Source organism: Actinia tenebrosa, unplaced genomic scaffold (genome assembly GCF_029948245.1).
Source record: "Actinia tenebrosa isolate PJP-AT-01 unplaced genomic scaffold, QUT_ActTen_1.0 PGA_scaffold9__36_contigs__length_13948895, whole genome shotgun sequence".
Classification (NCBI taxonomy): domain Eukaryota; kingdom Metazoa; phylum Cnidaria; class Anthozoa; order Actiniaria; family Actiniidae; genus Actinia; species Actinia tenebrosa.
In genome coordinates, this window is record NW_028292586.1 from 6,691,735 (window position 1) to 6,706,629 (window position 14,895).

General features: G+C 41.0%; 1 protein-coding gene across 6 annotated transcripts in view; it reads left to right on the forward strand.

The window, feature by feature from the left end:
* The window catches only part of LOC116296175 (uncharacterized), a 34,276-nt gene that overhangs the window by 17,817 nt on the left and 1,564 nt on the right, over positions 1-14,895 (forward strand). For 4 of the 6 annotated variants that reach the window (XM_089024994.1, XM_089024996.1, XM_089024995.1 and 1 more), the window contains 2 exons: positions 1,818-12,791; positions 13,423-13,947. In XM_089024994.1, coding sequence (XP_088881120.1) covers positions 1,818-12,791; positions 13,423-13,947 — 11,499 coding nt within the window. Of the gene's footprint in view, positions 1-1,817; positions 12,792-13,422; positions 13,948-14,635; positions 14,890-14,895 lie in introns of those variants that run through there. The other 2 variants (XM_089024997.1, XM_089024999.1) reach the window with 2 other exon arrangements.

Below are 14,895 nucleotides of genomic sequence, written 5' to 3' on the forward strand. Positions count from 1 at the left end.
TTTCGGCTTTTGGCTCTGGGGTAGGGTATCATCTTTTGACATTTTGTCTGGGATAGGGTATCATTTTAGTCTGGGATAGGGTTAACGATTTGGTCGTTTTTGTCTGGCGAATAGGCTACGCTTTCTGCCGACCAAAAACAATGAAAAATGTTAGTAAATGTTGATTGCAATCGATTGTAAGACCGTATTTTCCGTCCTTTAGTCTGGGATAGGGTGTACAATTCTTAGATTTAGTCTGGCGTAGGGTATGTAAAATCAAAATTTTAGGTCTGGGATAGGGTCAGGGTTTTGAGGTCCTGGCGGCACACCCCTACCCAAGTTGGGGTGGTAGTACCCCCCCCCCCCCCCCCCGGGATAAACGATGAGCTTGCAATGATAGACATGTGAATAACTGTTCAAGGTATTCAAAAAAGGTCTCTAACATTGCAAGCTCGCCGTTCGTCACACTTCGATGCAAAGGCACGGCTACCTTTCAAGATGGCGCAGGGAACTGTGAAGGGGACTATTGGTTGCAATTTTGAATTGCTTAAAGATTTAAGAAACCACTATTGTTATCGACTGTGGACTAATAACCGCTATTGTTTGATTTCATTGGTGTAATCTTGAATAAATTATCAAAAGTCAACATTCCAGTTATGTAAAACAAGTATCGTATTTAGGTTTTGCACCATCACGTGTCCATACCAATGATACAGCTTGGGCTGCCTGTGGTTAGATGGCAGAACATCCACAATCCCTTTGTAATTAGGAATTGAATTCTTTCTTACAGAAAACGATTGTTTTGTTCCTGTCATCTAACATGGCTGCCCTCACGTGGGCATGCAAAGCCTCTTTTAAACTTGTATAGTTTTTGTCTCGTCAACTCTTTTTGTTTACTGAAAGCAACGCTAAATACTAATCTCGTATTAACCCTAAGTTGTTGCGATTTAATACAGATAAACTTAATATGACCAACATCTGATGCTTATCCTTCCTTACCATAAACTGACTTGTTCTCAAGGTTGTATGCACCCAAATATACCTGACCACTGTTTTCCCATTTCTAATCACTCGTCATTCCCTTGAATAGGGTCTTTTTTTGGTTTGCCATTGCATAACACTAAGAAAATACATCAAAATGAATAACAAGACAGAAAGAAAGGATATCGTTTTCAAGGGAATGGCACGTGGTCTGAAATGGAAAAACAGAAATGCGATCTTTTTTAAAAGTTGTCACCAGTTTTTTGGGGGGTTTGGGGCCATTTTTTTCTTTTTTAACAAATGCACCATACTCTTCTATACCCATTTTCATCATCGCGTGATTAAAATTTAGCAATAACTCTAGACGTCTGGTGTTTGGGTTCCATCACAGGTAGCCCAAGCTTGGTTTCTGTGGTGTCATGTTATAAGGAAATGCATGGGGATTCATCAAAAATTTCAATATAATCATTGGAACGTGAAATAAAGCCTCGAAATTTTACCCGATCATTGGGTGGGGGGAAAAATCCTTAAAACGGGCTAAATTCAAAAAATAACCACACAGAGCGAAAGAAGTGTTATTTCTCAATGATCGGGTAATATAAAATATCGAGGCTTATTTCCCGTTTCAATGATTTTATTGAAATTTTTGATGAATTCCCATACATTTTCTTATAACATGACACCACAGAAACCAAGCCTGGGCTACCTGTGGTTCCATCAATCAAATTCCCAAAGGTCTTTGTAAGTATTTTCGATTGACGGCAGCAAAAAATCCAGACATCTTTGTATGTGTTGGTTGCGCAATCGTGAAAATGGGCGAAAGCTGGTTGTTTTCTGATTTTTCTTTCTTTTCCTAGGTACAGAGCCAGAACCCGAAGAAGGCCGTGTCCTTTCAAGAGTTGCTTACTTCGAACACTTCGAGAGAATCGAGAAAGACAAACTAGATCGACCAAAACGGTCTTCAATTGAGGTGACAGAACAGGTACGGCACGAGCAGTTTCAAGACGAAGAGGCGAAAAGCCACAAACTTAGTGAACATGAAGAAGCTGTCCGCCAACTCGAATACGACGATGTCTTCCCGAAGCATGACGAAAATGACGAACGGGATGACGACTTTGCTTCCGAAGGAGAGGCGGAGGATGACGATGATGACGTCATGAGCCTCGAAACTGTTTCTGAAGCAGAAGAAGATTTGCTGGAAGAACTCGATGAGTACGAAATGGACCATCACATTAAATCTTATTGTTACGAAGTAAATTACCCGCGTGAGGAAGATGAAATGAATATTAATAACGATGAAACTACCGACGAACGGGGTCAAATAGCAGATATCATTGAAACTGAACTTGATAGAATGGATAAAGAACAAGATAGTCTAGATCCCGATCATTTTGTTGCTTCTTCTGCGGACAGAGATGGTAGAGCGAAGAATGAAATGCGCGTTGTTGATACCCACATTGAATTTGTTCCAATCCAAGTTGTAAAACGCCGCAAAGACTTCAACCCCGACGATGTAATCTTCGACGAAACTGAAGAAGACAAAGAACTATTTAAATATGAAATTAAAACACCCGAAAAAGAAAAGCCTGCGAGGCCACTTTGTACGGAAAGTGTTAGTTCGCAAACGCGTGATCGAGTCGAATGTGAACTCAATTTTGATGAAATGTTTTCGAGGATGGATAAAACTGAAAAACCAAAGGGGAAACCACCACCAACTTTACCAAAACCTAAACGAAAACTAAAAGAGGAAGCTCCAACAGAACCGAGGACAGATATAATAAGGACATTAGAAACTAAGCAAATTGTTGATACTGTGCATCGAATTAAAACGGAACCTGAACCGGTTACAGTGCAAAAGGAGGAGATTGTAGAGACATCTAAACACGTTACAGAAGAAAAGACCGCGGAACCAAAACTTGTGGAAACACCAAGCGAATCAAGGGCTGAAATGATAAGGACATTAGAAACTAAGCGAACTGTTGAATCTGTGCATCGACTTAAAACAGAACCGGAACCAACAGTGCAAAAAGAGGAAATTGTAGAGACATCTAAACACGTTACAGAAGAAAAGCCCGCGGAATCAAAGCCTTTGGACGCACCAAGCCAATCAAGGGCTGAAATGATAAGGACATTAGAAACTAAGCAAACTGTTGAATCTGTGCATCGACTTAAAACAGAACCGGAACCAACAGTGCAAAAAGAGGAACTTGTTGAGACATCTAAACACGTTACAGAAGAAAAGCCCGCGGAATCAAAGCCTTTGGACGCACCAAGCGAATCAAGGGCTGAAATGATAAGGACATTAGAAATTAAGCAAACTGTTGAATCTGTGCATCGGGTTAAAACGGAACCTGAACCAACAGTGCAAAAAGAGGAAATTGTAGAGACTTCTAAACACGTTACAGAAGAAAAGCCCGCGGAACCAAAACTTATGGAAACACCAAGCGAATCAAGGGCTGAAATGATAAGGACATTAGAAACTAAGCAAACTGTTGAATCTGTGCATCGAATTAAAACGGAACCGGAACCAACAGTGCAAAAAGAGGAGATTGTAGAGTCTTCTAAACACGTTACAGAAGAAAAGCCCGCGGAACCAAAACATTTTGACGCATCAACCGAATCAAGGGCTGAAATGATAAGGACATTAGAAACTAAGCAAACTGTTGAATCTGTGCATCGAATTAAAACGGAACCGGAACCAACAGTGCAAAAAGAGGAAATTGTGGGGTCTTCTAAACACGTTACAGAAGAAAAGCCCGCGGAACCAAAACATTTTGACGCATCAACCGAATCAAGGGCTGAAATGATAAGGACATTAGAAACTAAGCAAACTGTTGAATCTGTGCATCGAATTAAAACGGAACCGGAACCAACAGTGCAAAAAGAGGAGATTGTGGAGTCTTCTAAACACGTTACAGACGAAAAGCCCGCGGAACCAAAACTTGTGGGAGCGGAATCCAAAGAACAATTAGAAGAGGCTCCTTGTTCCGATGAAGAAACATTTGAAAGCTTTGATGTATCATTTATTGACAGGAAACGAAAATTAAAGAATATCTTTAAAAGATTAGGACGTCGAATAGAACTTATTCCTACCACAGAAACTATAACTACACCTAGAGAGTTTGATAGGAATACTGATCTTTCTGAAACTAAAGAGGAAGAAGAATTATTTCGTGTTTACGATGCACCTATTGTTGATAGGACGACAAGGAACAAGAACCCCGTACAGGAGGAAACAATTCTCGCGGAGTACAGAAAGAGAGATGTAGAAAGTGAAATTGATTTTGAAGAAATGTTTGAAAGACTTGAAAAAGGAGAAGAAACGCCATCAAAGGAACCTGTCCTAGAACTTACACAAGATTTAGTTGTTCTTGAATCAGAAAGAGCAGAAGAGGAACCTCAGGAAGAAAAAGCAAGAGTTGTAAGGTTCGATAAGACCGTCATTTTTCAAGAGCATGAATCGGTGCATAAAGAGTTCGTGGAACTAAGAGAGGAGGGAGCTGCCTCTGAAGAATATGAAGACGTCGAAGCAGAATCTGCCCTAGATTTTGAGGATCATTGCGAGGAATTTGAGGAAGTCGATGAAGCGCGAACTGAGGAACGGGAACAGATTACACCAGCGTCTCCGGTACATCTAGCACATGAGTGTGAAGAACCTAGTGAACTTTTTGCTGACACAAGTGATCAAGAAGAAGAAGAAGTTGAGAGCTACGGAGAAGAAGAAGAAGTACGGACATCGGTGTCTCCGATGGATGAGGAGGAAACTTCTGTCCAATTTTCTGAAGAACTTTCTGAACGTAGTAATTCTTATGGAAATTGTGAGGTTGATACCATCGAACCTAGGAATTCTGTTGCAGAAGTGTACGAAGAATATGAGCCTACACCAGTCTCGGTTATCAGCGAAATGTCTAGTAGTCGGCCAATTCACGTAGCTGCTGATATTGACAACCAACCATTGAAAAGTGGTGTTGAAGAGAAATCTGTCAGGACGACAATGTACGAAAGCTTTGAAGAAGTGCTACCTGATGCATTTGTCTCGCCTGTCATTGAACCATCTACTTGTTACATTGCTGCGGAGCTAAATCATCATACAACAGAGGTGGAACCCGTTGAAGAAGTCGTTGAAATGGCTGCGCTGTCATCGGACGAGGAACCTGAGACCATAGAAAAAATTGGAGTTCGTGGAATACCAGAATCGACTGAATCAACCGTTTGTATTACAACAGAAACGACATTTCATCACAGAACAGAAATTGTCCAGAAACGTGCTCCCTCTATAGAAGTAGAGATGCCCCTTGAAAAGGAAGAAAGTATTGAAGAAGAGCCGACCTACAAAGAAATCTTGCCTAATGGGCACTGCACTTCAGTTTATATTTCTCATGATATCGATGGGGAAAAAACTGAGATCATCACAGAGACCGAATCATATGAAACTGAAATTCCACAAACCCTTGAAGAAGAGAAGGTTGCAGTGAGTGAGCTACAATCAGATTATGAAATACCTTCAAATATATCTGTGCAATCCCAAAGACAACAAGAGGAAAACGTCGAAGAAAACGTAAAAGAAGAAGAAGTTGAACAGCTTGAAGAAGCAGAGCCTGTAACTGCGAATGTGGAAGAGATGGTTGAACGAAGAGAAGAGGAAAAAGAAGAAGAAATCGTAGAGGAGGAAGAAAAAGCAGAACGACTTGAAGAAGTAGTACCTGTAACCGATGAAGTAGAAGAGACGGTTGAAGAAAGAGAAGATGAAAAAGGAGAAGAAACCGTAAAAGAAGAAGAAGAAGAAGCAGAACAACTTGAAGAAGCAGTGCCTGTAACCGATAAAGTAGAACAGACGGTTGAACAAAAAGAAGAAGAAAAAGAGGAAGAAACCGTAGAGGAGGAGGAAGAAGTTGAACAAATTGAAGAAGCAGTGCCTGTAACTGATGATGTAGAAGAAACGGCTGAAGAAAGAGAAGAGCAAAAAGAAGAAGAAACCGTAGAAGAGGAAGAAGAAGTTGAACAACTTGAAGAAGCAGTGCCTGTAGCAGAAGATAAAGAAGAGACGGTTGAAGAAAGAGAAGATGAAAAAGGAGAAGAAACCGTAAAGGAAGAAGAAGAAGAAGCAGAACAACTTGAAGAAGCAGTGCCTGTAACCGATAAAGTAGAAGAGACGGTTGAACAAAAAGAAGAAGAAAAAGAGGAAGAAACCGTAGAGGAGGAGGAAGAAGCAGAACAACTTGAAGAAGCAGTGCCTTTAACTGAAGATGTTGAAGAGACGGTTGAAGAAAGAGAAGAGCAAAAAGGAGAAGAAACCGTAGAGGAGGAGGAAGAAGTTGAACAAATTGAAGAAGAAGTGCCTGTAACCGATGAAGTAGAAGAGACGGCTGAAGAAAGAGAAGAGCAAAAAGAAGAAGAAACCGTAGTGGAGGAAGAAGATGTTGAACAACTTGAAGAAGCAGTGGTTGTAACTGAAGATGTAGAAGAAACGGTTGAAGAAAGAGAAGAGGAAAAAGAAGAAGAAACCGTAGAGGAGGAAGAAAAAGCAGAACAACTTGAAGAAGCAGTGCCTGTAACCGATGAAGTAGAAGAGACGGTTGAAGAAAGAGAAGATGAAAAAGGAGAAGAAACCGTAGAGGAGGAAAAAGAAGTTGAACAATTTCAAGAAGCAGTGCCTGTGTCCGATGAAGTAGAAGAGACGGTTGAAGAACGAGAAGAGGAAAAAGAAGAAGCAGAACAACTTGAAGAAGCAGTGCCTGTAACCGACGAAGTAGAAGAGACGATTGAAGAACGAGAAGAGGAAAAAGAAGAAGAAACCGTAGAAGAAGAAGAAGAAGAAGAAGAAGTTGAACAACTTGAAGAAGCAGTGCCTGTAACTGAAGATGTAGAAGAGACGGTTGAAGAAAAAGAAGAGGAAAAAGAAGAAGAAACCGTAGAAGAGGAAGAAGAAGTTGAACAACTTGAAGAAGCAGTGCCTGTAACTGAAGATGTAGAAGAGACGGTTGAAGAAAAAGAAGAGGAAAAAGAGGAAGAAACCGTAGAGGAGGAAGAAGAAGTTGAACAACTTGAAGAAGAAGTGCCTGTAACTGAAGATGTAGAAGAGGCGGTTGAAGAAAAAGAAGAGGAAAAAGAGGAAGAAACCGTAGAGGAGGAAGAAGAAGTTGAACAACTTGAAGAAGCAGTGCCTGATGAAGTAGAAGAGACGGCTGAAGAAAGAGAAGAGCAAAAAGAAGAAGAAACCGTAGAGGAGGAAGAAGAAGTTGAACAACTTGAAGAAGCAGTGCCTGTAACTGAAGATGTAGAAGTGACGGTTGAAGAAAGAGAAGAGGAAAAAGAAGAAGAAACCGTAGAAGAGGAAGAAGAAGTTGAACAACTTGAAGAAGCAGTGCCTGTAACTGAAGATGTAGAAGAGACGGTTGAAGAAAAAGAAGAGGAAAAAGAGGAAGAAACCGTAGAGGAGGAAGAAGAAGTTGAACAACTTGAAGAAGAAGTGCCTGTAACTGAAGATGTAGAAGAGACGGTTGAAGAAAAAGAAGAGGAAAAAGAGGAAGAAACCGTAGAGGAGGAAGAAGAAGTTGAACAACTTGAAGAAGCAGTGCCTGTGTCCGATGAAGTAGAAGTGACGGTTGAAGAACGAGAAGAGGAAAAAGAAGAAGAAACCGTAGAGCAGGAAGAAAAAGCAGAACAATTTGAACAAGCAGTGCCTGTAACCGATGAAGTAGAAGAGACGGTTGAAGAAAGAAAAGAGGAAAAAGAAGAAGAAGTTGAACAACTTGAAGAAGCAGTGCCTATAACTGAAGATAAAGAAGAGACGGATGAAGAAGGAGAAGAGGAACAAGAAGAAGAAACCGTAAAGGAAGAAGAAGAAGAAGAAGCAAAACAACTTGAAGAAGCAGTGCATGTAACAGAAGATGTAGAAGAGACGGTTGAGAGAGAAGAGCAAAAAGAAGAAGAAATCGTAAAGGAGGAAGAAGAAGCAGAACAACTTGAAGAAGCAGTGCCTGTAACTCAAAATGTAGAAGAGATGGTTGAAGAAAGGGAAGAGCAAAAGGAAGATGAAACCGTAGAGGAGGTAAAAGAACATGTAACAGAAAGCAAACAAGAAGGCGACCTTGAGTTTCCTGATGGATCAGAAAAATCAGAAGAACGAGAACAAGTCGAAGAAGCAGAAAAACAGCAAGTTGTCGAGATTGAAAAGTCGCAGACCTTAGGCGTAGATGATCGGTTCGAATACATTAGTGAGGAAGAGCTGGAAGAAACGGAAGAGCTCTACGAAGCATTAAGGGAATCTTTTGAAGAACAGGATAATGAAGAGCTAATTGACGAAGAAAACGTCCGCGTTCAGCAAACAGCTGCAAGAATAATACATATTGACAGCCAAGAAGAAGAAAACTACGAAGCGTTTGGCGAAGAAGCATCAGAAGATGAGATCGTTTATGACACCGAGGTTATAACAGAAGTGGAAAAAGAAATTACAAGTGCTCTTGTTGTTAAAGAAAGCTTTTCGTCTGCTGTCTGTGAGGACGAGACCGCAAACGAAAATGTTCATCCCGAAGAAAGAGAAACAGAATCGCCAGTTGAGGAAACCCAAGCAAAAACATTGCTACAGTTCTCAGAGCCAGCTGATGAGGATGGTACTGAAGAGTATGTTGACGAACGAGAGCCGATGGATTTGCACGATGACAGTGATGACGTCTTTATGACTGAAGAACAATTTGAACCATCTAAGACTCCAGATATTGAAGAATGTGAAGAATTAGAAAGCTCTGATGAAATTATCGATAAAGAAGTGGAGTTAATACAATTCACTGAGGAGACAGTGGAAGAGGAAAAAGTCACGTCTGGAGATGAAGAAGTTTTCCAAGAAGAGAAAGCTGTTTCTGAATCGGAAGAAAGATCACCCACTCCAGATGAAGAGGATGAGAGAGATGACCTTGACAGCTCAGAAGAATTTGCAGAGGAAAACATTGAATTAATCCAGTTTGATGAGCAAGTAGATGAAGACAAAGCCATTGATGAAGGTTCTGAAGTAGATGAACTATATCCTTTATCTCCTGATGTCATCGAAGAAAAGCAAATTGTTAATGAAAGCGGAGTGGAGCTGATACAGTTTACAGAACAGGTCGAAGAAGAGAGAGTAAAAGATGGTGAACGGATGGAGTCTCCAGAGCTTGAGCATGTAGAAAGTGAAGGGCAACAGGATGATGAACAAATCACTGACGAGAAAACCGAACATATCCAGTTTGTTGAACATACAGAAGAAATAGAAAGTACGCACACCGGGCAAGCTGAAGAAATGTTGAAAGAATATGTAACTAAAGATTCAGGCAAGATTGAAGTAGAAGAAGAATTGGTGATCAGCCAACCTATCGCTTGTTCGACGCCTATATTCTTAGATGAAAAAGAGCAGTCCGAGGACACTACAAGCTTTGACGACTCTGCTGAAGCTGGATACGGAGAGAAGTACGAGGACATGGAAAACATCGTCGCACATGATCATTCTCTTGATGTTTCACAGTCAATCTCACTTGAAGAGTCCTCTGATTTGAGTAATGACTTCTACAAAGCCGAGGCAGAAGAGACAGCTTCAAAAGCAGTGGCGGAAGAATTTGACGACTCTGGCAGACAAGAGACTGAACCAGAAAGTCTGGAGGAAGTAGAAGACGAAAAAGAGGAGACAAGTGTAACATCTTCTTCAGTTGTCACCACTACAGTATACGAAAAACGTATAATTAAAACTGAACATACCAAAAGAGAATTTGTTGATTTTACTCCTCTGGAAACTGCTGAAGCTATGCGACATAAAGAATCTAGGGAAGAGCATTTATCACCACCCCCAAAAATTACAGCAACTGAATTCGTAGCTGCTGAGGAAGAAGAAGGCTCTGAAGAAGAGTACTTACCCAACTTTGAACATCCCAGGACCTACATGATCGAGAGCAAAGAGGTTGTTATGGATCGCAATGCAGTCGAATCAAAGTTCGTCGAGCAAGAAGAAAGTGCACCCTTGAAAGAACTGGAAAAGGAAGAACATGAGGAACCTGCTGTTGGAATCCAAGCTCCCTCTGAGATGGATACTGGAATTGAAACGGAAGTAATTGAAACTGAACCACAAAAAGTGGAAACCAGGACTACGACTGTAAGTGTATCTCATCGATCTGAGGTCGTGCGAAAACAACAATCAGATATCGATGATTTAGAAGAGAAAGAGCTAGAGGAGAGGATCCAAAGAAAGCAAAAAGCCATGGAAGAAAAACTCTTGCAAGACGAGATTAAAGAAGACATCCCTGATAAAAGGACAAACGAAAGCGAAGAAAGCCGAACAGAGGCAATCTTTACTTCAATATCAGTTGTAAAAGTTGCGCATGAGGACGACGAACAACGTATTTTCAGGGAAGAAGACGCCACCATTAAGATGTCGGAAGATGAAGAAAAGCTCAAGGAAGAAGAATCATCAACCGAAGAGCAGGATGTGAAAGAAGATGAGGCATTAACTGAGGCTGCTTTCAGAGCAGAAAGAGAAGAAGAAGAACGCAAGGCAGAAGATACATCAGACGAGCCAGATAGAGGCCAAAGAGAAGACGAAGTGGCTCAAGTTCCGATCATTCCACTAATGACTGCGTCGGACGTTGCTTACAAAACCGCAAGGTCAGAGAAAGAAATCCATGAAGATTACCAAGAAGAAGTCGAAGTAGAGAGAATAGAGTCAAAAACACATCCGGTGGTTTTAACGGACGTAGACTTTACCGAAGAAATTGAAGTCGAAAAAATGCAAGAGGAATTGGAAGAGGAGGAGGATAGTGGTAAACAAGACGTCTACGAGGAAGAAGTCGAAATCCAAAGGGTCGAAAACCAAGAAGAACAATTTATAGAGGAATACCACGATGATGTGTTCGAGGAAGAAGTTATGATAGAAAGAATTGAAGAGGAACACAAGGAAGAACAGGAAAGCTCTCCTGATGCAGCATCACTTCTAGTGTATGAAGAAGAACTAGAAGTCGCTGCCGACCAAATACCAGAGCAACCAAATCCTGCAGAAGTAAACGTTGTGCAAGCAGAACCATTGCATGAAGATGCCGGCCAAAACAATGACGGCCAAAACAATGCCGACGAAAACGATGCCGGTGAAGACAACGTCGGCGAAAACAATGAAGTCGGACAAGTGGAAGAAGAAGAACAAGCTTGGGAAGAATACGAAGAAATGGAAGAGCAAGACCAGGAGATTCCTCAGGAAATCCAAGGTATTGCAGTTCAGGGTGACATGCATTTATATGATAACAACAACAATGAGTCTTTACCGAGATACTATGTGGACTTTTCTCCCGGAGGGAGTTTCGAACACGAGTCTACTACAAGTGACGATGGGGAAGGCCCAGAAGTATATCGACAAGGAGAACCAATGGAAGAAGATATGGAAGAGTTTATCCTCGTGAAATATGAGGACCAATCAAGTTCTTCGGAGGAAGATATCTCAGATCACCGAGAAATGTATGTTATTCACGAGGAAGATTCAGAAGATCGTGCGGACGAGAAGAAAGAAATGACAGAGGAATCTCACGAAGAAAAGGTTGCATACGACCAAGGTTTCGTGAACCCAGCTTTGGAAGACATCAGAGAGGAAGAAGAAGAAGAAAAGCAGAAACACCATCAAGGAGAAGGTGAAGAGGTTGATATTGAGGAGAAGCTTCAACTTGAAGAATATGAAAGACTTGAATCCTTCGTGATTCTTGAGGAGAAACTTAGTCAAGTTGAGTCGGATGAAAGCATTGAGGATCTGACAAGTGGAACCGATGGAAAACGTGCTTCCAGTGAGGAAACTTTAAACGATGAAGACGAACTCAGCGAGACAAGGACTTCATCGACATTGAAGGATGGATCTAACTCAAAGGATGATGCAAGTGGTGATGAGGCTAGTACCCCAGAGACGCAACCTTCTGCATTGGATACCACTTTGACAAAAGAAGTAGAGGAAGAAACAATCGACCTCGAAGACGGTGGCGTTCTTAGTAAACGTACTGTACGTGAAGAAAGCTACTCGATTGAGGAAGACGATGGTGACGATGATGACAAGGATAAAACATTAACAAGAAAGAAAATATCTAAGAAAGTGATAACTACTACTTCTACGAGTGAGACGCATGTCAAGCGTATTGAGAGCAAAGACAATCCTTCTCCATCTGGTTCAGACAACGAAAGCGAACACCAAAAAGAACATGCAGAAGACTTGACAACAAAATATACAACAGAGACAGTACAACCGGAAAAGCAGTATAGTGGAGATGAGAAAAGCGGAAAGGAAATCGATGAAAGTCCTAAATATGGAACTAAAATGATAGAGACCGAGCAGGAGACGATAGATTTGGATGACGGTGGAGTGATGAATAAATTCGTCACCCGAGAAGAAACTTACACCGTAGAAGAAGGTAACGGTGATGGTCATGACGATCAAGACTCGTCTATATCGAGGAAGACAGTCTCTAAAAAAATCGTAACGACCACCACTACAAGTACCTCAAGAGTAACGCGACTGGAAGATGAACCTTCGAGTTTTTCAGATGACGATGCTAACAGAGTAGTCGAGACTTCATCTGAGGAAACACACACAACGATAATCAAGAGTAGACAACCTGAAGAGCCACTGGTTACAGCAAAACGACAGCTCAGTCTTGAAAACTATGGGGCTTCTTCTGAAGCTTGCAAAGATCCCTCCAGAAAAAGAAGAGGATTTCTAAAGCGTTTTGACTCCCACGAGAGTGAAGGCCATTCCTCTGAAGTCAGTTCGACAACGGATTCGACAGGAGAATCCACAAGCATATCAAGTGAAGGCCACGTGTCGGATGAGGATTTCTCGGGTAAAACCATGCAGTATTTGGCTAAATAACTCCTTCTCTGAAGATTATTGCACTTTAGTTTATCATACGATTTGTTTCTTTTTATATATGTTCTTACTTCTTTACCCTGCATGTCAGTCCACATAGTATCATTTTTTTCTTTTCTTTTCTTTTCTTTTTTCTTTTTTCTTTTTCTTTTTCTTTTTTTTTTTTTTTTTTTTTTTTTTTTTTTCTTTTGTCTGCTTTATGCATAAAAGAATTGTTTCATCTTCATTATAAGAAAGTTCGTGATCAAAGGGTCAAAGGGTCTACAATCTTGATGTCGGAATAACAATCTTTGTTTATCTTGACGATGAAATATTCCTTGGGGCAATTGAAAAGGTTTCTTTTTTGATGGGGAAAGAAGTGATGGAAACGAATGCCTTATAGAAACCGCTGCCCACTTAAAAATCAACTTTACCTTATTTGCATGTTTTTTTTGTGCACTTTTGCATGAAAAGATTTCGACTTATTTGCATTTGTCTCGCTTCTTCTGTTCTTTTATTTTCATTGGTTCAAGGCGGAACCATTTGAGCCTCAGTATCACACATATACAAAACATGCCCTTGCATGCAATTATTTCAGCTACTCACAAAACATTCTGTTTTTCTAGGTCTAGATGAATTCCAAATTGACTGCATACGACAACACAACATATACCGCCACCGACATCGCGCCTGCAGACTACTGTGGTCAGAGGATCTTGCTGCAGCTGCTGCGCAATGGGCTGACCATTTGGCTGCCACCAAAACTCTCGATCACAGTCCCCAGAAAGAATGCGGTGAAAACCTCGCCTGCGCCAAGGGCTACGACCTGAGGGGTGATAAAGTGGCTGACATGTGGTACGAAGAAATAAGCGACTACAATTTTGAGATTCCGGCGTTCAATGCTAAATGTGGTCATTTTACCCAGATGATTTGGAGAGGGACTAAAGAATTTGGTGTCGCTAAGACCATTGCAGACGATGGTTCTCAGTATGTTGTTGCGCGATACAATCCACCGGGGAATATCTTGGGAGAGTTTAAAGACAGCATAAGGAGATCCCGAGGCCAAAAAACAAATGTAAGGAAAAGGAGAAGATCAAGTACTAGGAGACAATTGAGTCATTCCTCTGATATGTCCAATGTTCTACATCGAGGTACGTAAAGAAACTACCATATCCTACAGAATGCTTGGTCTAGTAAATATAAAACCTATCACTTTCACCGTCAATTCTGTACGCAGAACAACTCCACAGTTTCGCATTCATGCACTACCACTACTGAGGATACTACTGATTTGCATTCATTTTATTCATCAGAACTGATTCACAAGAATGTAACAATCTCTAACACCACAGTCGATCGGCTAACCAATCAACATCACGCACTTTCTGGGTAGTTGCACCCTATTATAAGGAATAAAACACCGGTACCCTCGCGCAGCTCTGTTTTGTATTCGATTTTTTTAAATTTAATTTTATTCGTATTAATGTGTTTTTAATGTTAGTTGCTATTTTTGTTATTGTTATTATTATTTTAATGACACTTTGTCACGTTATTCATATTAATTTTTCTGCTTGCTTTGCTTTTGCTATGTTTAATTTTTTTTCTTTTCCTTCTTGTTTGACTTTTTTAATTTTTTCTTGCTTTCTCTCTCTCAATTTCTTCTCTCTATCTCATTTTCTTCTCTCTCTCTCTCAATCTCCTCCACTTTCTCATTTTTCTCCTTCCTCTCTTCGTTCCTCTCTGCCTTCCTTTTTTTTTTTTTATTTTGCGAGCGCCGCGAGGTACCCCGCCCCATTTCCAAGCACTCTAACACCCCCTCCCTTTGTCTTTGTAACAAAGGGTCACCACGATGGTCAAACAACCAAGACTCGACCAAATCACTAGACACATCCCCGGGCAAGTGGTTGTCAATGAACGTACAGCCTGTTTTACTTTTATTTTTTCTCCTCCTTACCGGTTTTGGCCTACTGGGCTACCTGACTTTGAGACAATGACGTCACCATATGACGACAAGACCCGCCATAAGTCACCATGACAACGACTTCATGTATGTGCGCACGTGTTGAATGCATCAACGCTAACCCTTCCATTTTCAACAG